Source organism: Gouania willdenowi, chromosome 18 (assembly GCF_900634775.1).
Source record: "Gouania willdenowi chromosome 18, fGouWil2.1, whole genome shotgun sequence".
Taxonomy (NCBI): domain Eukaryota; kingdom Metazoa; phylum Chordata; class Actinopteri; order Blenniiformes; family Gobiesocidae; genus Gouania; species Gouania willdenowi.
The window spans coordinates 23,415,588-23,439,224 of NC_041061.1; the positions used below are offsets into that span (position 1 = coordinate 23,415,588).

At 41.4% G+C, this 23,637-nt stretch overlaps 1 protein-coding gene across 1 annotated transcript; it reads right to left on the bottom strand.

Annotated features, from left to right (window-relative positions):
* Positions 1 to 8,025: 8,025 nt before the first annotated feature.
* On the bottom strand, positions 8,026 to 22,994 carry LOC114480184 (serine/threonine-protein phosphatase 1 regulatory subunit 10-like). Its single transcript, XM_028474080.1, has 14 exons — positions 22,861 to 22,994; positions 17,222 to 17,330; positions 17,050 to 17,136; positions 15,240 to 15,375; positions 15,122 to 15,173; positions 14,951 to 15,040; positions 14,038 to 14,170; positions 12,741 to 12,844; positions 12,512 to 12,655; positions 11,441 to 11,687; positions 10,863 to 10,938; positions 10,451 to 10,738; positions 9,441 to 9,933; positions 8,026 to 8,168 (listed from the first exon to the last, which is right to left on the bottom strand). Exons 2-14 carry the CDS (start codon positions 17,326 to 17,328, stop codon positions 8,026 to 8,028), a joined length of 2,100 nt encoding a protein of 699 aa, XP_028329881.1. The 5' UTR covers positions 17,329 to 17,330; positions 22,861 to 22,994.
* Positions 22,995 to 23,637: the final 643 nt, after the last annotated feature.

Genomic DNA, 23,637 nt, shown 5'->3' on the forward strand with positions numbered 1-23,637 from the left:
CTGCATTAGACGTTGAAATGTAACTGCTGCATTACAGAGTCCAAAAGGCAAACGCTCAAACTCAAAGAGCCCAAGCGATGTGGTAAAAGCAGCCTTTTCACTGTCTTTGGGGTCTATTGCAACCTGCCAGTAACCACTAGCTCGGTCGAGAACCATTCTCCCCCCGTCAGATTAGTGAGTCTCTTCCATCCTGGGTAAGGGGAACGCATCCTTGTGGGTGATGGCATTCAGCTTCCTGTAATCCACACAGAATCTTAAACTGCCATTTTTTTTCCTCACCAACACAATGGGTGCAGCCCATGGACCACAGCTCTCCCGGACCACTCCCTTCTCCAGCATGTCTGCAAGTAAGGTGTTCATCTCCTTGTACAAGGCAGGAGGAAGAAGTTGATAGCGCTCTTTGACGGGTGGGACGTCGGCCATATGGATGCAGTGCTGCACCAAGTCAGTGAGTTCTAAGTCCTCGTCATGCTGTGTGAACACCTTCCTCCACTTCTGCAGCAGGGTCCGTAGGTCCGCCTGCTGTTTCTCTGTGAGAGCAGACCGGTTAGCAAGATCGCTCACCTCTTTTGGCAGGTTCTTATCCTCTTCATTGGGAGCAGTGCCCACCAAGGCAAATTTGACAAATCAAATCCAGCTTCAGGTCTTGTGGTCCGTGCACATCCACGTCTATATGGTATAGTTTGCCTAACTTCTGGTAGTGCCCTAGGGTAACAGAGTAGGGGTGTGGTTATACAGTATATTCTCACCAGGCATTTTTTACCACAGCGAGTGTCCCTGCCACTCCAACGTTGGTATTTTCAGGCAACACTTCCAACAAAGTGCAGTAGTCAGTTCACCTTGGGCCCATTCAGGCTCGCCCCACACCAGTACTTCACTTTTTGGAAGGACTTTGACACTGCGCCGGCTGGCTGGTCACACAAACCCCAGCACCCCAACCTTTGTCCTAGTGGCCTCAATGCGTCGGCATCTGGCAAAAGCATCTCTCCAAACCTGGGGCTGCTGAAGTTTCTGTGGGGAAAAAGCACACTTCTCGGGCCATTTAAAGAGGGTGTCCAAACAGCAGTTATGACATTCATTCCAATGATGAGTGGGTGTGAGCAGTGCATGTCCCTCACTATCACAACACCACATTAAGGTATCTGATTACCCTCCACTTCTACATTCAATAATGCAGAACTGCTGTAAGGGATCTCCAGACCATTGGCTTAAAAACTACAGGGGTCCTCCCCAGCTTAGCTTGGGTAAAATGCTATTCGAAGAGAGTTTGTTGCATTAAAGTCACCTGGGACCCAGGGTCGAGCAGTCCAAAGAGCTCTCCTCCTTCAATGATCACTCTGATTGTTGGACACTCCCCAATAACGGCCTCCGTGACCCTCTTCTCCTCCGACACACCTTTAACTCCTGCCCCTTGGACCTCAGCAGCAGGGACGGCTAGTTTAAAACAGTCTGTGAGGCTGCTGGTTGCCTGCAAAACCCTGCAATATGTCCTGATTGTCTGCTAAGGCGGCAAATGGGCCTTCCTTGTTCAACCCAATCGTTTGTTTGCATCTCTGGTTATTGTTGTTCTCTCCTGTGTTGTGGAGGGGACTGTGGTTCAGCAATGGTTGTCTGGAGGAGTGGTTTAATTTCCCTCTTCAGTTCCTGTGCGAGTCTGGACATTTGGTTTTAAACAGCGTCCATTATTTCCTTTTTAACGCCTCTTTCCAATTGCTATCCTATGGTGCTATGGTGGGAGAGGCACACATGGACCAGACACAGAAGTGCAGTTTACCTCGGTTTGTGGGTTTCCACACTCAGCGTCCAACAACAGGGCCTTTTCTCTAATGGCAGCAAAGTCTTGGTCTAAGTTACAATGATCGTAAACCTTAAGGGCCTGTGCCATAGAACCTTCTTGCAGCCCTAACAACAGCTGGTCTTGGAGGGCTACATCAGAGGGGCCTTCATTTGAATCATGTTGTTGCAACCTGCAGTATAATTCCCTTAATCTCAAAATATATGAAGGTACTGTTTCTTCTGGCCTTTGTACACAACTAAAGAATTGAGATCTCAACACTGGTGTGGGAGTTCTTTTGCCATTCAGAGATTCCAAATAACAGACCTGGTCCCTCTCACTCTTCTCCAACACACTAATATGCCTTTTGGCTTCCCCAGCTAATGTGCCCAAAACAATATCCACTTTCCTACCCTTCATTAGATCGTGTGAGCCCAACAGCCCTTGCATTTGTTCTTTCCAATCATCATTTGGCCCTCTGAACTTTGGGAGCCATGGGGCACGAGGCATGCACAGGCATCGTCATTGTGTCTTCCTCTCTGATCACTGCAGGTGCTCTCTAAAACCCTGGTCCTGTCTGACAACGCCAAATTTGTTACAATTATTTTAAAAAAGTGTTAATTCTACCAGGGGAGAGCGACTCTGTCAGTGATCAAAGAAGAGACAACAATGGTTAAATTTTATGATCAGCCCAGGGTTTATTAAAACTACACAGTTGAATGTAACAATAAAAAAAATCCTAATTTAAAATATCATTAAAAAACTATTAAATGTATCCGCACACAGTTTAAAAGGGGATAAAACTATTTAAAAAGGCTGAGTGAATTGATTAAAAAGGCGATTGCGTGGTCCAGATCAGAGTCCTTTGCCTCTTTTGATCGATCTTCTCCAGCTCCTTGAAATCCTTGGTTTGGCGTTCCAGTCTGGTCGGTTTATTCCACACAGCCAAACGCACCTGTCAACAGACGAGAAGCTGCAGCAGCACCTCACTACAGAGGAGATTACGCTTGACGCTTCCGTTGCCAAGCGTTGGGCGACATGAAGCATTGCACCAGGCCACATAGCTTCACAAATGTTGCACGGGAAATTAAAAGTTCTCCTTCTACTCAAAATCCTGTAGAGTGGAGGTAGAGCAGCCATTGCACCAACTCCTGGCTTTTATTGGCTCCAGTATGGTCTTCTGCCTCCATTCTCTGGTACTCTATCTCACTTCTTCTCAGCTGCCGAAAGTAAAGCAGTGTGTTATTGTCTGGCTGTTGCTTCAAAACAATCAAAATAAAAATGAAAATAGTAGCTATTATGTGGCCTTCTGTGTTGTAGCCGAAAAGACGGTAGACGTGAAGACTAAGTATTTAGTTTAATGTATTTTGAGTCATTTTCATGTTTTTTTTTATTTGGTGTATTATTCTGTAATATATGTTTTTTGTAATCATTTTGTGTGTTTTTGGAGCCTTTTTGTATATTTTTGTGCATTTCTGTTGTCGTTTTGTGCACTTCCTGTATAAATATTTAGTTTTTCGTTTTAACGTCATTTGTGCATTTTTTTTGTATAATTATTGTTTTTTGTTGCCTTAAGTAGTGTGATTCTGGAATCATTTTGTATCTTTTTTAGTGTAGTTTTTTGCATTTATGTTGTCTTTTGTGTATTTTTGTATAAATATTTAGTTTTGTGTATTTGAGTCATTTTCATTTTTTTGTTGTTTTTTTCTGTAATGTGTGTTTTTTGGAGTCATGTGTATTTTTTTTTTTCTTTTAGTTGTCTTTTTGTGCATTTTTTGTGTTTTATTTTACTTATTTAGTATATTTTTATTATAAATAAATAATTACCGTGTTTGTGTGTGTTCCGTGAAATGTTTGAGACGCTGATGACAAAACTCCATAGTGATTGTAGCGTCAATCAGAAAAACAACCAAACTGCGCAAAACAAAACATAAAGCTCCAAACTACTAGTGAGTAAGTAAATTAAAGTATTATCTACAATTTGGCTGTCTTTTTTTTTTTTAAAAAAAAACAAAAATCATTGTTTACCTTCGAACCGAGTGGTCGGAGCTTCGCTTTCATGCACGGCACCACAGAGAATCTGCAGTTTTCCAGATGGAATATGGAACGGGTTGAGGTCAATACCGACTCTAGTGAAACAGAGCGTTATTGAGCAATTACACGGACAGTTATATGGTTTAAACATGAGAAACGTGTCTGCAAAAGACTCACCAGTGGCTGACGGTTTCAAATAATCTATTCAGAGAGCTCCCGTGTTTGAGACGCTAGCAATAGCAATGGCACAGGAGGAAGTGGAGTCTGCCGTGGCTCACACACACGAACATCAGTGACTCACATCAGGCCCAATAGGTGAGACTTAAGAGCTTTGCTAGTATATCAGTGCGAGCGCGGCTGCTCAGACGCTCCTCTCTGGTATAAAACTATCTTCCTCTCTCTCACTCATGTGTTTACAGTACGTGTCTGCCTTGCTGTGTGCACAACGATTGGCTTTGGCCGCACACGTGACTCTTGCTCGGGTGAGGAGCTGTGTAGTGAAACAGCTATAGATGGTGCGCTAGCGCCCCCTCACACCCTGAAGTCAAAAGCTGAATAGGTTTCACTTGCCGTGCCGTCCAGAAGTGAAATAAAATTAAAATAAACATTTGGAAATTACCAAATTACTCCAAAATAACAGATGCACACACTTGGGGTATTTGGAAGCCGTCGACTAAGTTTCAGGTAAAACTCTTACCGCGTCGGGGAGATATTAGCTCCACACACACACACACAGACCTTTCCGTCATTATAGTATAGATTACTCACCTTAGTGACAAACGTTGTTCACTGAGGACACCTGCTGGTCAATATTTACAGGGTTTTTTTTATGATATTTGACCCAGTTTAGTCATTTTTAAAAGGCCTTTGTGCAGTCACTCCTGTAGTTTCTATGCAGCTTCTCCTGAGTTACCCTGACTACCTGTCCACATTGAGCTGTTCTGTAAAGCTGCATCGAATACAATTTTATGAAATAATTCATGAACTGTATTATTGCAGTAAAACAAATCCAACATTGCACACCCTTGAATCAAGCAGCAGCCATGTTAAAAGTCTCAGGTCATTTGTAGAGATATTTGAGGAACACGCACACACGCGCACACACACACACACACACACACACACACACACACACACACACACACACACACACACACACACACACACACACACACACACACACACACACACACACACACACACACACAGACAATGATTCCTTGCTTTTATAGATAAATAGATATGAGAAAATATAATACACCACAAGAGACAGTGCCCAGAAATTTTATATAGAAAAAATGGAAGCTAAGGATGCTGATAATCCCACCACTTTTTGGGTAACTTCTTTATCTTGTTGTTTACACAGGTTTTTTTTTAGTTTTTTTTTTTTTTGGGGGGGGGTTAGTATGCCTATGCATAAATAAATATAAGCATGTATCTATTGCATACTGTATGTGTACATATGCCATATGTTTATTTTGTAAATCTGATATAGCTACTATAATCTGGCTATGGTTTTAAGGGACCCCCGTTCGAACCGTTGGGCGGTGAGACAAACCTAAAGTTTGCCTCCCTTAAAGCTGTCTTGTTACTGGCTCTGTCTTCGGCCAAGAGGGTCATGACATGCATGCGCTCTCGATTCACCCGTTGTGTGCTGAGCTTTCCCCAGGTGATGCAAGGATTATTCTGAGACCCAACTCGGCCTTTGTGCCGAAGGTGGTGGGCTCATGTTCTCCCATTGACTTACTGGCCTTTTTTGCCTCACAGGGTGAGCAGTGGCCCTATCTGTTGTGTCCTGTTCGTGCGATCCGCACTTATATGGACAGGACAAGGGCCCTCAGGAGGAGAGATTAGCTGTTTGTCTCCTTGGCCAACCCCGGTAAGGGAAAACCTGTCTCTAAGCAACGCCTGTCACACTGGGTGGTGGAGGCTATTGCTTTGGCTTACTTGTGTCATGGTCTGCAGTCACCTATGGGTCTGCGTGCACACTCGACTCTGGGACTTGCCACATTCTGGGCCTTGTTCACGGGAGTGTCTGTCCAGGACATCTGTGCGGTGTCGAGTCGGTCCTCGCCCCTCACGTTTGTCCGCTTTGACATGCTGGACGTATCTGCCTCATGCGCGGCACAAGCGGCCTTACTGTCCTGATGTATGCAGGATCCTGCCCCCTGGGCTGGTGACGCTCGGTAAGCTTGTCTGCACTATGGGAGTTTCCATATCCCATAGTGAGACATCTCACACAATATTATGAAATAGAACTATAGGTTACTTTTGTAACCCCGGTCTATGAGTAATATGAGTGAGATGTCTCACCAGACTGCCCTTCTTTCTCGAATGAGGAGAAGAGGTTCGCTGACAAAGAATGATGCGCACCTGTGGGAGGTTCTCCCATCAAACTGATGTGCTTCACCGGGCAATCAGGATTGGCAAAGTGAAATAGGTATTCTGAGGAATGTAACAGAGGCGACATCCCACAGTGAGACATCTCACTCATATTACTTTTAGAACAGTGGTTTACGAGAGTAACCTATAGTTACCATAAAAATCTGCAATGTTTGTGCGCAAGCTTGTCGTTAGCCGGACACATCAGGCTCCCAATTTTCCAATTTTTTAATTTTTTTTTTTGCTTTCAACAATAAATAAGTTGTTAATCAAATGTTTAGCTGTCACCCTTTATGATAAAAATATTGTGCATTTTGTCACGGTTCTAACGGTGTATGGTTGACTACTTTTTCCAAATGTTTTTTCTGTAGCAGTGAAAAAAAACACAACATTAGCTAGAAACAGTTAAGAGTAGGAAAACACTTGGAAACACTTTTGGGAACAGATGCATGTCTATTTGGATTCCTTTACCTTCAATATATTTCATTTAAAACCTTCGTTAGCGTTCATGCTAACATTGAACAGGCTCATGGTCAGCGCTACGCCTCCATGTCCCCCCCAGATTGATGAGACCAGCACAGATGTTTAGAACATCCAGTAGATCCCGTTCGACCGTGTTGAGGATCTGAAAGGTTCTGAGCTGACCTAGAACCCGTTCCACGTGGATACAAACCGTTGACAAGTGATACAAAGTTTCAACACAAGAACCAGAGGAGAGACATTTAGTTTTGATGAAACCAGGGATCCTCAACCTTGCTCCCACACTTTCCAGTTCCTCCTGAACCAGGAACCGTCTGTCAGCCAGGACCTCATCCCCAGGCTCCAGTTTAGACAAAAAAACAGAATCTAAGGTCATGACCCTGTCGGACACGCCCCCACCACGCCCACCAGACACAAAAGACAGTTCCTGCTGGTGTGATGCCAACCAGGTACTTCATGGTGTTCTGTTGCTTGTAGTCAGACAAGGTTTCAGCCCTGGTTTCCAGATCCTTTGTTGGTTCTATAAAGATTTCAGAACAGTCTAGAATACAATGACACCTCCTCTTTAAATTTGAGGAATTCTAAGATGTTTCATCACTAAGAGCTACTTTTAGCCTTTGGATGCTTTGTGCATACGGGCACTGATGTGCAAAAATGTCCTCGTCATTAAGGAAGTATTTCTCCAACCACTATGAAAAACTTTAAAGTTTGGATGGCAGTTTTTCTCAGAGATATTCAATAGATAGACAGAGCAGGTCGACCTGGCTCATTACACAGGCAGCCATCTTGGATCTAATTAAATTCATGCTCAGGATGGAGTTGCAGAAAAAGGGTTAAAATAAGCAAAAATGGGTTGAAATTGTTTAAATTGGCCAGGACTCCCTTGAAAAAGAGGTTTTTAATCTCAACGGGATTTTTTTTTTTCCTGGTTAAATAAAGGTTAAATTAAAAAAATAAATAAATAAATAAAAAAAAATGTTCTTAATTTCTTGAAGGCATCCATACCAGGTTGAGAACCCCTGCTCTACAGGACTCCACATCCCACAATGCACCAATCTTTTCTGACAGTGTTTACAGTGGAGATCAAAACAACCGATATTAAACATCTCATCAGTTTTTTTCTTTTACATTGAGGTGAAAAATGTGTCCAGCGTGTGAATTTAGACATTTATTCAGTACATAAACAGAATAATTCATTGAAAAACGTGTGAATATTATGGTTAAACATTTTATTTGAAAGAAGGAACTGAACATGTTTATAAAAGGACCAGTGCTTAAAGTGAACCAAAGAACAAACATTACAATCTTTGTCCCACAGGAGACACACATGGATTGTTGATACCAGAGTGGATCTTCTAGTGTCCGTGCTGGTTGTTGAAGATGAAGTTGGGGTGCAGGGGGGGTCCGTTGACCCCAGGGTGGTAGAATGCACACTTACTCTCATATCTACAGTTTCCTTTCACCATGAAATGATGACACATGGGTCTGTTGGACTTGTCTGAGGAGAGAGAAAGAAAGAGAGGATGAGAAGAATTGCAGAGACGCACGTCTAACATCCAGTGTCGGAAAAGTTTCATTTTCTACATGTTATATTTATATACAATATTTATAAATATATGTGTTGCTGTTAGTGCCTGCTCTGACTCTAGCTGTAAGCTTCGACACTAGCTTATAGCTTTGACGCTAGCGGTTATCTCTGAGGCTAGCTGTTAGCTCTGACACTAGCCGTTAGTTCCTACGCTAGCTGTTAGCTCTGAGGCTCACTGTTAGCTCTGATGCTAGCTGTTAGCTTCGATGCTAGCTGTTAGCTCCGACGCAAGCTGTAAGCTCCGACACTAGCTGTTAACTCTGACTCTAGCTGTAAGGTCTGACTCTAGCAGTTAGCTCTGAAGTTAGCTGGTAGCTGTGACACTCGCTGTTCGGTCTGAGGCCAGCTGTTAGTTCTGAGGCTAGCTGTGATGCTAGCTGTTAGCTCTGACGCAAGCTGTTCGTTCTTACGCTATCTCGTAGCTCTGAGGCTCGTTGTTAGCTCTGATGCTAGCTGTTAGCTCTGATGCTAGCGGTTAGCACTTATACTAGCTGTTAATACTGATGCTATCTGTTAGTCTGATGCTAGCTGTTAACTCTGAGGTTAGCTGGTAATACTGATGCTAACTGGTAACTCTAAGGCTAGCCTTTAGCTCTGAGCTTAATTGTTAACACTGATGCTAGCTGTTAATTCTGAGGTTAGCTGTTAATACTGATGCTTGCTGTAAGCACTGACACTAGCTGTTAGCTCTGATGCTAGCTGTTAGCGCTGAGGTTAGCTGGTAATACTGATGCTAGCTATTAACACTGATACTAGCTGCTTGCTCTGATGCTAGCTGTTAGCTCTGAGGTTAGCTGGTAATACTGATGCTAGCTGTTAGCTCTAATGCTAGTTGATAGCTCTAACGCTAGCTATTAGCTCTGAGGCCAGCCGTTAGCTCTGATATTAGCTGTTAACACTGATGCAAGCTGTTAACTCTGAGGTTAGCTGTTAATACTGATGCTAGCTGTAAGCACTGTCACTAGCAGTTAGCTCTGAGGTTAACTGTTAATACTGATGCGAGCTGTTAGCACTGATATTAGCTGTTAGCTATGATGCTAGCTGTTAGCAATAAGGTTTTCTGTTAACACTGATGCTAGCTGTTAGCTATGATGCTAGCTGTTAGCACTGAGGTTAGTTGTTAACTCTGAGGCTAGCTGTTACCTCTGAGGCTAGCTGTTAGCTGAGTTCAGTTTCACGTACCGTTCATGTTGTTGTGTCCTCTTCGGTGTCCTACCTGCCCATGGCCCCTGAAGCCCAGCGCTATTCCCCGCCGCCCTTGGCCCCCCCTGTGGAAGTGCCCCACCCTGTGAGGCCCTCCTCTTCTTCTCATTAAATCATCTCCCAAGTATTGGCCGTTGCTGTTGTCCTTCCATACCTGTCCTTGGGGGGGTCCCATTATGCAAGGGCCTCCACCGGCAGGGAAAGGAAACCAGTAGGGCGGGGGCAGATGGTTGAAGCGGGGGCAGCCGGGTGCTGTGTTGTTGGGTGGGTAGCCCCCGTTCATGGGCATCTCCATGTGCATGTTGTTGATGGGGTTCATTCCTGGACATAAACATGACATATGTTTACCTAGAGGAGGTCCACCAGGGTTCTGGTTCTGATTCTGCTGCAGAGAACCCAACAACTGTTTGATCTTGTCTGAGAAATCTGGCTGCTTTATCAGGTCCTCAGTAGATTGGTCACCAGACGCCCCCTGGTGGTCGACAAGCACATTACAACATTAACACATAACATTAAAACATTACAAAATTTTAACATCAAAATATTAAAACATTACAGCATTTAAACATTTCAACATTAACATATTACAACGTCAAAATATTAAAACATTTCAACATTAACACATTATTAAGACATATTGACACCTTTTAACAACAAACAAGAAGTGTGTTAGAGGTAAAACTAATGGATTACAAGTACTCAAGTTGCTGTAACTACGTAGCTTTTACTTGTACTGAAGTAAACTCGTTTCATTTTTACATCCAACGTTACTGAGTAAATTATTATTTTTTGTTTTAAAATGTTCAACAGACTTTGTGAAACTACAAAAAATTAAATTACCAGACAACAATCAAATGCGTCACATCATAGCCGACCAATCAGATTAAACGTAATGTGTCACATCACAGTTGACCAATCAGATTAAACATAATGTATCACATCATAGCCGACCAATCAGATTAAACGTAATGTATTTTTGTGTGACTTACTTGTACTTGAGTACAGTTTTGATCAAGTACTTGTACTTGAGTAGATAAATCGGTACTTTCAACATGTTCCATGAGTGATGAGAGCAGCTCCTGTGCATTCACAGCAGGAACTGCAGAGTTGGGGGCGGAGCTAGCGTCCTGGGGGCTGCTGCATTTGTTGTTCAGGTTCTCCATCAGGTTGGCTAGGACGGGGGGCAGCTTGGAGCCCCCGGCATGAAGCAGGGCCTCACCTGGGAGGGAGGAGGGTCCCATGGGCTCCACGTAGCCTTCATCAGGCATGGACAAGTCCTGGTGGGTGGAAGGGGGGGGTCACAGTTAGTGTGTGTGTTTGTGTGTGTGTGTGCGTGTGTGTGTGCGTGTGTGTGTGAGTGTGTGTGTGCGTCTGTGCGTGCGTGCGTGCGTGTGTCCATACCTCATCCAGAGGAATGAGGCGGGGGGGCATGGGCTCGTAGGGTTCTGGATCTGGTTCATGTGGACTATCAGGAACACTAGAGGAAGAAGAATCCATGTTAAACTCACACAGATTCAAATTACACAAAAATACACAAAAAACATACTACATTGCAAGAAAAAAAAATATTGCAACAACAAATATAGCAAAAAACACAAAGTAACAACTACAATATGCAAAATAACTACAAAAAAACGTGCAAAACTGCAGAAAAAAAACATACAAAATACACAAAAATGTCTGATTACACAACAAAAGTACAAAAAACACACAAAACAAAAACAAAACGGAAAGAAATCACTCCTAACTCCAAAAATAATCACAAATTGACTGAAAAATCATATAAAATGAGAGGAAAGTTATGCAAAACTTCAACAAAAATACAGAAAAAATGTATAACATGACTCTTTGTAGTTGCTTGTGTTAACCCTCTGATTGGTCTATTGCTGACATTAATGTTGATCATGTGACCTTCAGATCAGATACAGTCACATGTTTGTGGCCCCACCCCCTGTGATGAAAGCTGCCCAGGAACAAACCTTTCTTTGCTGAGGAAGATCTCCTGCAGGATGCCCATCTCCTGGTTCCTCTGTGTGAGCTTCTCTGTGCTGTTGATCCCGGGGGTCACCAGACATTCAGCCAGGGTCAGGGGTCTCGGGGGCACCCAAGGGATGTGCTCCTCCATGGTGTAGTGGGAATGATGATGAGCCATCTTAAACGTCTGTGTGTCCATCATCAGCTCTCGCTTTGCGGCCTTACCAAAGTCCTTGATCTTATTTACATTCACTGGGAATGAAAAGCAACCATTGGTCAAGTTTGTACCAAACATTTTACAAACACTAAACTAACTTCCTAAACCAGGGGTGTCAAACTCACTGTGGTTTGCGGCCCATTCACGACCCAGTTTGAGTGGGCGGGACCCGACAAATCCAGTTAAAGTATTTCTGAAGGAAAAAAACAACTTCCTCATTACTATGCCAGATATAAACAATGTACTTAAAGGATCCTCCACAAAACCTTCTAAATGTTCTTATTAGTAGATCCATGTCTAACAAAACACATTATTATGCACCATATCTGTTTTATTAACTTTTAAAAATGGGACTACTTTACAGTTTTAGAGCCTGTGTTCCTACATCTTGAAATCACGTGATTGATGATGTCACTCGGCCCCAATGCCTGTAAACATCCCATTGTTTTCTATTGGAGTGACGTCGTAGTAGACAATGAAGCAGAGAAGAAAAGCTTTCCTAAGGGACCTTTACTGGTGGCTAAAGGTAGAGAGTAAATCACTCACACCCAAAAGGACTTTTATCCTCAGGGTTTTCCTGGTTTTTTAGAGAAACCGAAAGCATCACATGTTGTCACTGTGACTGAAAAAGTTACTAAATGATCTAAAAAGTTACTAAATTATGTAAAAAGATGTTAAATTATGTAAAAAGATGTTAAATGATATAAAAAGCAGGCTAAATGTTTCACTCCAATAGAAAATGATATGATGAATTTCATGGTGAGTTACGCCCTGCTGTGGATGCTCCGCTGGGCCGCATCTGGCCCGCAGACCTTGAATTTGACACCCCTGATCTTTCTGGTGAACATGTAGTGTTTACCTTTCTCTGTCTCATCCAGGTCAAAGTAGAAATAGATATTGAGTTGTTGTTCTTCTGCCCAGTGGACTGTCTTCTTCTTCTTGATCTTGATTCCAGACACGGGGGCAGAGTTAAGGGAGTCCAGGAAGCCTGTGCACTCCATCGCTGCAGGGAACCAATCAAACGTCAGAGACCGCCCCTCAAGGCTGCAGCACATTTTAAAAACTTCAAAGAAATGTTTGGGACTTACGCTGTGCGGGAATGATTTGACCTTTAATTTCTTTGGCAGAATTAGTGGGCGTATTCAGAGGTTTGTGCTTTTTCTCCAGAGGTGGAGCATCTAATGGATCCAAGCTGTGATTGGAGGAAAATACAGGAATTTCAATCATCAGTGACGGAGGGGCACAGGTTACACACACACACACACACACACACACACACACACACACACACACACACACACACAAGTCGGTATTTCATCACACTATTATGTTTTAATTAATACATTCAGATTAATTCAATGAGAAATGTTGCTTAATGTTTAATTAAAAAAGCCTCATTTTTGATTGATCATGTGATCAGTAATGTACTGGTGCGCCCCCTAGTGCAACAATTAAGTAATAGCAGTTACTTTTATTAAACAATTGAACATAAGTCAAATGTTTAACACCCTATTCCAAAAAAAGAAAGAAGTAAAATTAGATTTATCTGTATTTTTTTACACTGGTGAACTGTAGTGATCAATCAAAGCTCAGCTTCCAAACGCAAAAAAAAAAAAAAAAAATATATATATATATATATATATAAACACCCAAACAAGAAGTTTAAAGAAAGGACTAAATATTTTACAGTTGTGATTGATCACTTAAAAAAATGCTTGATGGAAGTGTTTCCACCTTTAAGGAACCAGTTTATGCGTTTCTTGATTCTAGCTGATCTCTTTACATTGTAGTCAAAGTGTTTGATCTGGTAACACTGCTCAGGATGTGAAAGAGATCAAGTTATAGTGTTTTATCATTGTATGCATCACCAAAAAATAACCGAAAAACAAAACTATATTTTTAATTGTGATGAATAAACATAAATTAGTGAAATAATTAAATATATTATGTGTGGTCAATATTGAGCTGTTTGGGGGATTATTTTATGAGTCCAAACCTTTTCTACTTTGCTGTAGGTCTAGACTGTTACACTGTATGATCCAAATATAGGATTATTTAATACACGTTTAAGGTTTCATTACATTTTGGGCCTAAAATCCACCCTTTTGACAGATGACTTTAATCCAGATTGTTTAAATCAAACTGATCCCATTCCAACTAAAAAGTTGTGAAAAACCCAAACTAAAGGTGTGATCTCGATCAGAACCAAAAGTGGATTACGTCATCTAATCCGTTCCATTTCTTCTTTTGAAAAACCCATTTTCAAGATTTGATCCAATCATTAATCCAGAATCCTCCCTGGTTTATTTCAGCTATATTTAATGATCATGTATTTGTTTCTCCCTCATCTTGTGTTTGTTTTTAAGATTGTGTCAGATGCCCTACCATGGTCTCTTGAGCACTGGAGGCTTGATGGGGGTGTGCTCTTTGGGCTTCTCCTTTTTCTTCTCATCCTTGCCATTCTTTTCCTTCACATCCCACACGAGAACCTTGGTCTCTTCTTTCTTTTTTCTCTTTTCTAGATGACAAACAAAGACAGGGTTGGGCTCAATTATGATTATCATTGTAATTGATCGTTATTTATTCACAGAATTGTATAAATATATTGCTGTTGTAATCATAATTGAGTTCAGATAATTCACTTTGTAATTGTAATCGTCATGGAAATTATATTTTTTTAAAAAACCTCAATTACAATTTGATTAAACGTCAACCTGGTGAACCATGTTACAGTTCTATGTCTGACACATACGTAGTTAATAATTATTAGATATGTCTCAAATCAACCTTTCCCACTACCTGTCACTTCTCTACAGGATCATTTTACCTTTAAAAATATATAAAACTATGGGTATAGTGGCAGAAAAAAGGCTCAGACGCCCACACCATAAATATTAATATCAGTATAGTCATTGATTAGGAAACCTAACAATGTAATCAATAGATGAGAAACTAATTAGATGATTGATAATATTTATTAGTGTATTTTACAGATGATTTAAGACATGGCTCAAACTGACCCGTTAGCATTACAGATGCTAACAGAAAGCTAACACAAGATGAAGGTTACGTTTAATAGGGCTTATTCATTAAAGGCTCAGTAACTGTGATTATTTGTAATTGAACTTTAGTAATTGAGAATTTAATTGACTTTCAGGGGAAAATAATTTTAATTGTAAATGTAAATAATTGACTGTAATTGAACATGGATAATGGAAGATGTAATTGTAATTGAAAAATGTAATGGAGCCCAACCCTGTTGGTTGAACATTTGAGGAAAACACAGTTTAATATTTACCAGCTGGAGCGTTTCCACTGCAAGCGACGCTTCGTGAGTAAATGGTGGCCATCCATCCATCGACCAGCTGAGCTGCCAGTTTCCTCATGTCTAAACACAACAGATAAAACAGTTACTAATGGATCACATTATACACTGACTATTGTTTTATTCTTAGGGGAAAAAACTGACCTTCAGTCTCTGCGGTTTTGCTGAGCTGTTTCACCAGTCTGGCTGTGTTGTTCTGAAAAACAAAGAGGCAAACCAGTAAAAATCCATTCAGTGAACAGGGACAGAGTGTGTTTCCTACCTGTTTGAGGTGGTCCACTTTGAGCGGCAGCTTCTGCAGAGTGAGCAGAATGAGCTGAAGGAGAGGGCTGTTGTTGGTGGTCTCAGGGTAGGTGAGCCACGAGTTAAGCAGCCGGTAGCCCCCAACCCTTATAAACCTGGACAGGGAAGAAGAGATGAGTTACCAACAAGGCAAAAACAACTAGAGACATGCTTTTTAACCAAAGATTTATCATATATTATAGTAGCATTTAATCCAAAGGAGGTCAAAGTTCATTTCCTGGAAAAATTGTTGTCTGAATAAATGAAACCTTAACATTCATTCATCCATCCATTTTTAAACCCACTTGCTCCTGTTTTACAGGGTCGCGGGGGTCTGCCGGTGCCAATCTCCAGCTCTCATTGGGCACTGGGTGGGGGTACACCCTGGACAGGGCACCAGTCCATCGCAGGGCAACAGACAGACAGGCAACCACTGAAACCTTAACATATTATATGAAATGAACACAAAATGAACTTGCTGGAATTCAAATGTTATCAGATAAAGACAAAAGTGTTGCCTCATAGATAAAAAAAATCAAAGATCATTTGATTGAAAAAAAGATGTAAAAGATTGAAAGTTTGTTCTCTACTGCAAAAACTCCTATTGATATTGTTGGTAAAGTTAGGCACATTGCATTGTGGGTCGTGGAGTCCTGTAGACAAATGCATTAAAGTAGTTTTACTAAGAGGGAACAAAGGGCAGAGATTTTTGGGGTCCATCCATAAAGTCAGCAAAATGATGGTCCATTGTTCTATGAATCTGCGATAACCACATTTATTTATTTATCTGAATAATATCCACTGTTATCCAGAAACGTTTACTATTATTATAGTCATCTGAAAGATGGAAATTCTGGTTTTAATCACAAATAAAATGGGTTCGAAGTGACCACAAATGGTGGAAAAGGTGGTGAAATGGGATTTTAAAAACCATAGAAATTGGTTAAAGCTTGTAAATTAGAGTGGACAAAAACAGACAGAAAAACTGGTAAACAGGGTTTAAAGTGTCAATATTGAAACAATTAGTTTAAACTGGCAAATAATGGGCATGACAAATGGTGGATGCAGTTAAATTGTCAAAAAATAATCATGAAATATGGTGAGAAGTGTTTAAAAGTGACAATAATGGATCAACATATGTGACAATAGGTGGAAAAGTGATGGAAATGGTTTACAAGTGCTGAACATGTCTGGAAAGTGGAAAAAATGTGCATAAAAGACATTAAAATGTAATGTAGAAGTGTCAGAAATGGGAGCAATGTGGCAAAATTGCAATAGAAGGAAAAAATATTGCAATAAAAAGTGAATGAAATAGGTTAAAATATGGTGAGTTTGGTGTAGTTGCAGAAAAAGGTAAAAAAAAATAAGCAAAAATCGCCTCAAATTGTTCAATAAATATTCTTAGTTTCTTGAAGGCATCTGGCGACCCCCTCCCACTGTCTTGTGACCCCAAATAGAGTCCTGACACCAAGTTTGAGAACCACTGGTCTACAGGACTCCACAATGCAATGCACCAAACTTTACCAACAATATCAGTGGCGATCAATGAGGCCTACACTGTCCCTTTATCTGATAAAAAGAGATACAAGTTTTAAAAATGTGACACAATTAACAAGAAACCTGAAATCTTTAGGGTTCTTTTGTTACTCAAGCTTTTTTGCCATTAGTTTTATTCTAACTGTTTTTTTTCTGATGGGTAAAAATTAGGTACCTAAATATAATATAAATATATATATATATATATATATATATATATATATATATATATACAGATCCTTTTGAGAAGCTACCTGTTAAGAACATCATGGGACTTGGTCTGGAGCAGGATATTCAAGAACATGCTTTTACTGACCATCTTGGTCGATGCTTTCATCATGCTGTATTAAAAAAGAAAAGCAAAGTGAACAGTGAATACAGGGTAAAGATGGTGGATAAACATGACATTGTCTCATGGTTTCTTACCTGAAAAACTTGGGAACGCCCTCCCGGCTGCGGAGCTCTCCATCCTTTCCTAATAAAGCCTCAATACCTTTCAGAATGTCTCTGTGATCTACTGGTTCCTCCACCATTTCTGAAACACACACATTAATACCACTTTAAACCAAACTGGATTCATTCTGGCAGCCAAGCAGTACGTGAAATAACCGTAACAGCGGAACATTAAAGAACCATTAATACATATTATTATTGTTGAAAACAACCCTTAGTTCTGATATTATCGTAGCACAAATCGACCGTCGTCGAATCAAGGTCTGAGATTGAGTTCAGCATTGTCAACAAACCAACAACTTAAAAAGATTCAGTTTGAGTAGGAAATGGAAAGGGTGGGGAGGAGTTGATTAATTTAAAGTGAGAGTGAGATGTGAAGTTGTCGTTGTACATATTGTGCTTATTGTGTTGTGTAATCAAGCCAGTCTGGTGTCAAGTGTGAAGCTTAGGTATAATGGTGGTGGCCCCAGATTGAGGGAGATTATCAGTGGTCTTGTATGTCTCTCAGATCCAGTCTTCCCAGCCTGGTGCAGGTCTACAATCTAGTTTCTGGTGTCCTTTGACAGTTCTTTGGTCATGGCCATAGTGGAGGTTGGAGTGTGACTGTTTGAGGTTGTGGACAGGTGTCTTTTATACTGATAACAAGTTCAAACAGGTGCCATTAATACAAGTAACGAGTGGAGAACAGAGGAGCCTCTTAAAGAAGTTACAGGTCTGTGAGAGCCAGAGATCTTGCTCGTTTGTAGGTGACCAAATACTTATTTTACTGAGGGATTTACCAATTCATTCATTAAAAATCCTACAACGTGATTTTCTGGAAGTTTATTCTTCTCATTTTGTCTCTCATAGTTGAAGGATACCTATGATGGATATTACAGGCCTCTCATTTTTTTAAGTGGGAGTACTTGCACAATTGGTGGCTGACGAAATACTTTTTTGCCCCACTGTAATTTCACAACTTTTTCCACCTTTAATGTGACCTATAACCTGTACAATGCAATTGAAAAACAAACTGAAACATTTAAAAGGGAAAAATAAAAAATAAAAAAAAACTTAAGATAACCTGGTTGCATAAACATGCACACGCTTAAACTAATACTTTGTTGCAGCACCTTTGGCTTTTATTACAGCACTGTTTTTGGGTCAGAGTCTATCAGTGTAGCACATCTTGATGAGCTCTTATTTACTAAACTGCTCCAAATGTGACAGATAGTGAGGGCATCTCCTATGCACAGCCCTCTTCAGATCACCCCACAGATGTTCAATGGGATTCAGGTCTGACTCTGGCTGGGGCATTCCAAAACCTCAATCTGATTGTGGTGAAGCCATTCTTTAGTTGATATGACTGTGTGCTTAGGGTCATTGTTGTGTTGAAAGATAAAGTTCCTCTTCATCTTCAGCTTTCTAACAGAAGCCTGAAGGTTTTGTGCCAACACTGCCTGGTATTTGGAACTGTTCATAATTCACTCCACCTTGACTAAGGCCCCAGTTCCAGCTGAAGAAAAACAGCCCCAAAGCATGATGCTGCCACCACCATGCTTCACTGTCGGTATGGTGTTCTTTTGGTGATGAGCAGTGTTGTTTTTGCACCAAATATACCTTTTGGAATTATGTCCAAAAAGTTCAACCTTGGTTTCATCGGACATAACACATTTTCCACATGCGTTTGGGAGACTTAAAATGTGTTTTTGCAAAATGAAGCCGGGCTTGGATGTTTTTCTTGGTAAGATAAGCCTTCCGTCTTGCCACCCTACCCCATAGCCCAGACATATGAAGAAGACGGGACATTGTTGTCACATGTACTACACAGCCAGTACTTGCCAGAAATTCCTGCAGCTCCTTCAATGTTGCCATCAGCGTCTTGGCAGTCTCTCTGACCACTTTTCTTCTCGTCTTGTCATCAATTTTGGACGGACGTCCTGTTCTTGGTAAAGTCACTGTTGTGCCATATTTTCTCCACTTGATGATGACGGTCTTCACTGTGTTTCATGTTATATTTATTTTCTTGGAAATTGTTTTGTCGCCTTCATCTGACTGTTATCTTTGAACAATGAGATCCATCTGACGCTTTGGAAGCTCTCTGTAGACCATGGCTTGTGCTGGAAGATGTGGCTACAAAAATGTGAGGAAAAGCTACTAGAACAGCTGAACTTTATTTGGGGTAAATCAGAGGCACTTTAAATGGTGACAGGTGTGTGACTCCATTTAACATGAGTTAGAATGTGATTGGATAAATCCGAACACAGCCCCGACCCCAGATACAAGAGGGTGTGCACACTTTTGCACTATTTTTATTTTACTTCATCTCCCTGAAAGGGTTCAGATTGTTTTTCAATTGCATTGTACAGGCTATTGGTCACATTAAATGTGGAAAAAGTTGGGAAAATATTTATCGTGGTGTCGTTTTTTTACATCACAAAAACCTGGCATTTGAATAGGGGTGTGTAGTTTCTATATCCACTGTATGTGCAAGAACCGCTACTGCAAACCCAAGAGCTGCCCCGGGCCCAAAGATGCAGCCAGGCCAGCAGAGAGAGCAGGAGCCAAAGAGCCCCAGGCCACCCCCCATGACCGAGCAGCTCCCCAGAGCTCGGCCAGACCTCTATACCGGCATGCGGTGCACAGCCCCGAGGCGGCAAAGCTGCAGACCTCGCAGGGCACCGCCCAAGCAGGGGCCACCCCACACCGCACTCACAGTCATGCAAGGCACCGCCACCCCACACCAATGCCGCCAGCAGAATTCCGACACGAAACACCCTCCCGACACCAGCACAGCCCGGAGGACAGTGGGCCCCAGGCCACCAGCCTTGCCCCATACCGAACCGTGGCCAGTCCAAGGGCAGACAGCAGGAAAGCGTGTCCAGAGAAGCCCAACCCAAAGTCCCACCCACGGAACATCCCTGCCCCTGCACGGCGTCCACGGGGCCCTGCGCACCCAGCCAACAGACCAACCACTCCTGACACGGATCAGCCAGGCCAAGAGCCACAGGCCGCGCCCCCACACACCCACCCAGCAGGAAACATATTTAATGTTCATGGTGGGGGGGGGGGGAATCAGGCTATAATGGAAATGTTAGGAATCAATTTGCTCTTACCAGGGCAACAGTAGGAAGTAGAAGTTTTATAAAGTCTCACACCTCCTGTAAGGTTGATTATCAGAGCTACGCAGATGACACACAACTATATCTATCACTGAACCCAGATGTCTATGGTCTCCAGAGGTGTTGTGTGACTGCTTCGAAAAAGTAAACTGCTGGATGAGTAAAAACTTCCTTCAACTAAACCATGACAAGATGGAGGTGATTGTCTTTGGTAACAAGGAAAAGAGGACAGCTGTCAGCAATTATCTTGAGTCTGGATATTTAAAAGTTTAAGACCAAGTTAAAAACCTTGGTGTTCTGACTGACTCAGATCTTACATTCAGCAGTCAGATCAAATCTATCACAAAAACATCTTCTACCACCTAAAGAACATCTCCAGAGTGGAAGGTTTAATGTCTCAGAAAGATCAGGAGAAACTGGTCCATGCTTTTATCTCCAGCAGACTGGACTATTGTAATGGTCTTCATCAAACATCTACAGCTGGTTCAGAACGCTGCAGCTTGGGTCTGAACCAAAACAAAGAGGTCAGATCACATTACTCCAGTTTTAAAGTAAGAATAGACTTTAAAGTTCTGCTGCTGGTGTATAAATGTGTGAATGGGTTTTGTCCAGAATACATTAGAGATGTTAGTCAGGTATGAACCCTGCAGGTCTCTCAGATCTATGGACACAGGTTAGATAGTGGAGCCCAGAGCTCACAGTAAACATGGTGAAGCTGTGTTTAGTTGTTATGCTGCAAAGAAGTGGAACAAACTGCAGTAGAGCTGAAGTCAGAATCACATGAGAACATTTTTAAATCAAAGTTAAAGCCACTTTTTTTCTCTACTGTGTTTGATTGTTAGGGAGATTTTTGGTCATGTTGTTGTTGATTTTAAATGATTTTACTGATGATTTAAATTTTTAATTTAAATTTTTAATAACATAACCTGCTTATGTTTTGTATTTGAAGGAAAACAGCACTTTTTATAAGATCCAATCATTCTGTGTCACAGCGATATATGAGGAAAAAAATGAATTCAGCGAATACATTCTACAGACACTTGTACAGTCTGCTCTCCACACACACACATTAGATATTAGTCACACTCATCACAGTCTGTGTGAACAGACGATAACTCTGTTAACATCAATCCAGCCAAATCCATTGCTTTGGTCTTCACTCTTTCCAATCATGGCGGCTACGACAATGGAGGATGTGCATGAACTTTCCAGGGAGTTGGTGAGAGATTTTAGACCTCACTGAGAATGTAGAAGCAGTAATATAGAACAAAACTAACATACAGACTGTATACCACCACCCAGTGTATCAGAATAACGTTAACTAGCTCTGCCTCAATCCATTGTCAGGGATCGATTTAGCTTGACTTGATGTGCAAGTAGCCAATCAAGTGTTAGGATACCACCCCCCACAGACTGTGACGAGCGAGTTTAAAAGAAAAAATTAATTCATGAAGTGCTGCAACACCAGACCATGAAATAAATAAATAAATATCTATACTTTGTTTACATTTAATTTATGATTGTAACAGTGTATTGAATTATTTGTTTGTGGCACTCCTCGTCCTCCATAGTGATGAGGCTTCTACGTATTTTAGTGGATAATTATATTGACATATATATACAGTATATATATATACATAATATAATATATATATATATATATATTATGGCAAGCAGTTCAGGAAATTAAATATATATATATATATATATGTGTGTGTGTGTGAAAAACACCATACAGAATGACCGACAGACTTTTATTCTGCTGCTGCATGTTTTCCACCTCACACCGATAGCAGAGGCATAATTTGTGTGTCGATGACGTTTCGTTTAAAATATTTTATAACGTGCAAAATATACATTTTACTGCCCTTAAAAAAGCTGTAATTGTTTTTGCAAAAGTGTCAAATCGTAGAAGTTCAAACATCTATTGTTCCTCACACCAGCCTCACAGTCGATGGTCAGTCACAATCTCAGCACAATCACTAGAAAGTCCCCTGATAGCCTCTGTCTACAACTTTCGCCCATTTACTCTGAATTGTTTGAGACAGAAGAGGTGTGAGAGAATGAATTTGAGCTGGAGCTCAAAAATTGCAGTGTCTGCCTGTCTTTACCTCTTCTGTCTGGAACGATATAAATGACTACAAAGATGGCGTCCGGGTTTTTCATACATAAACTCCCCCCTCCCCCCACTCTTTTGAAAATCTCCCTAATTTTGAGGTCTCAAGGTTGGCAAGTGTGGACACAGCTGACTGGAGGAAATTGACCCCCCACCAATAGACTCCAACCAGGGCTAGCTACAATGGGCTGGCTACCCATGGTGGCAGCCTCTGACCTTACCTCAGTTGTTGGAGACACTCATCAAACGCTATGGAAAAAGAACAGAGTAAAATAGCCCTATAAAGCCTGAGAGAGTGGGGGGCGTGAGATGGTTCAATGATTAACGACGCAGCTCCAGACACAGGAACAGAAACAACCACGAGAACGAAACCACAACAGGAGCAGGATACTCACTTCAGGATAAAAGAACATCACCTAGAAGGCTGAGAATCCACCAAGGAAGAAAGAGATGATGTTTGAGCAACAGATATAATCAGTTGAAGCACAGTTCACAGAGCATCAGCAGCATGTGACTGAACAGGTTGGCAAAACTGCAGTAATGAAGAACTCCACCCAGCCACAGAGAACATCAAGGCCAGAGTGATGTCACCCTGAATATATGGACTGAAAGCTGATGTCATCAACATGTTAAATGTATTCACTATCTCATTTTATTTATTTTCTAACTTTCATTACATATATATCAAACTGTCATATATTAAGACTTATTATATATATTCATCCCATCCATTCATTTTCTGACCCACTTGTTCCTGTTTTCAGAGTGGTCTGCCAGTGTCTATCTCCAGCTCTCATTGGGCGCTAGGTGGGGGTACACCCTGGACATGGTGCCAGTCCATCACAGGGCAACACACACAGACAACCACACACACTCACAGTCACTCCTACAGGTAATCTAGAGTCTCCAACTAACCTAACAGTCATGTTTTCGGATTGTGGGAGGAGCCCAGAGTACCCGGAGAACGCAGCACGGGGGGAACATGCAAATTCCTCACAGAACGGACCCAAGTGTCCACCCCAGGGCTTGAACCCATGACCTATCTGTGAGGAGGACGCGCTAACCACTACTCCACTGTGTACTATATATATTCAGACTTTTATAATATATTCAAACTTTCATTATATATCAATATTCAAACTTCTATTATATGTATTAAAACTTTCATTCCT

Excerpts from the sequence above, each read along its gene's own strand:
- LOC114480184 (XM_028474080.1), bottom strand. The coding sequence starts at position 17,328 with ATGGTGGAGGAACCAGTAGATCACAGAGACATTCTGAAAGGTATTGAG. Across the intron at positions 15,041-15,121 it reads CAAAACCGCAGAGACTGAAG|ACATGAGGAAACTGGCAGCT; the intron begins GTCAGTTTTTTC and ends TGTTGTGTTTAG. Across the intron at positions 10,739-10,862 it reads GCCTCATTCCTCTGGATGAG|GACTTGTCCATGCCTGATGA; the intron begins GTATGGACACAC and ends TCCACCCACCAG.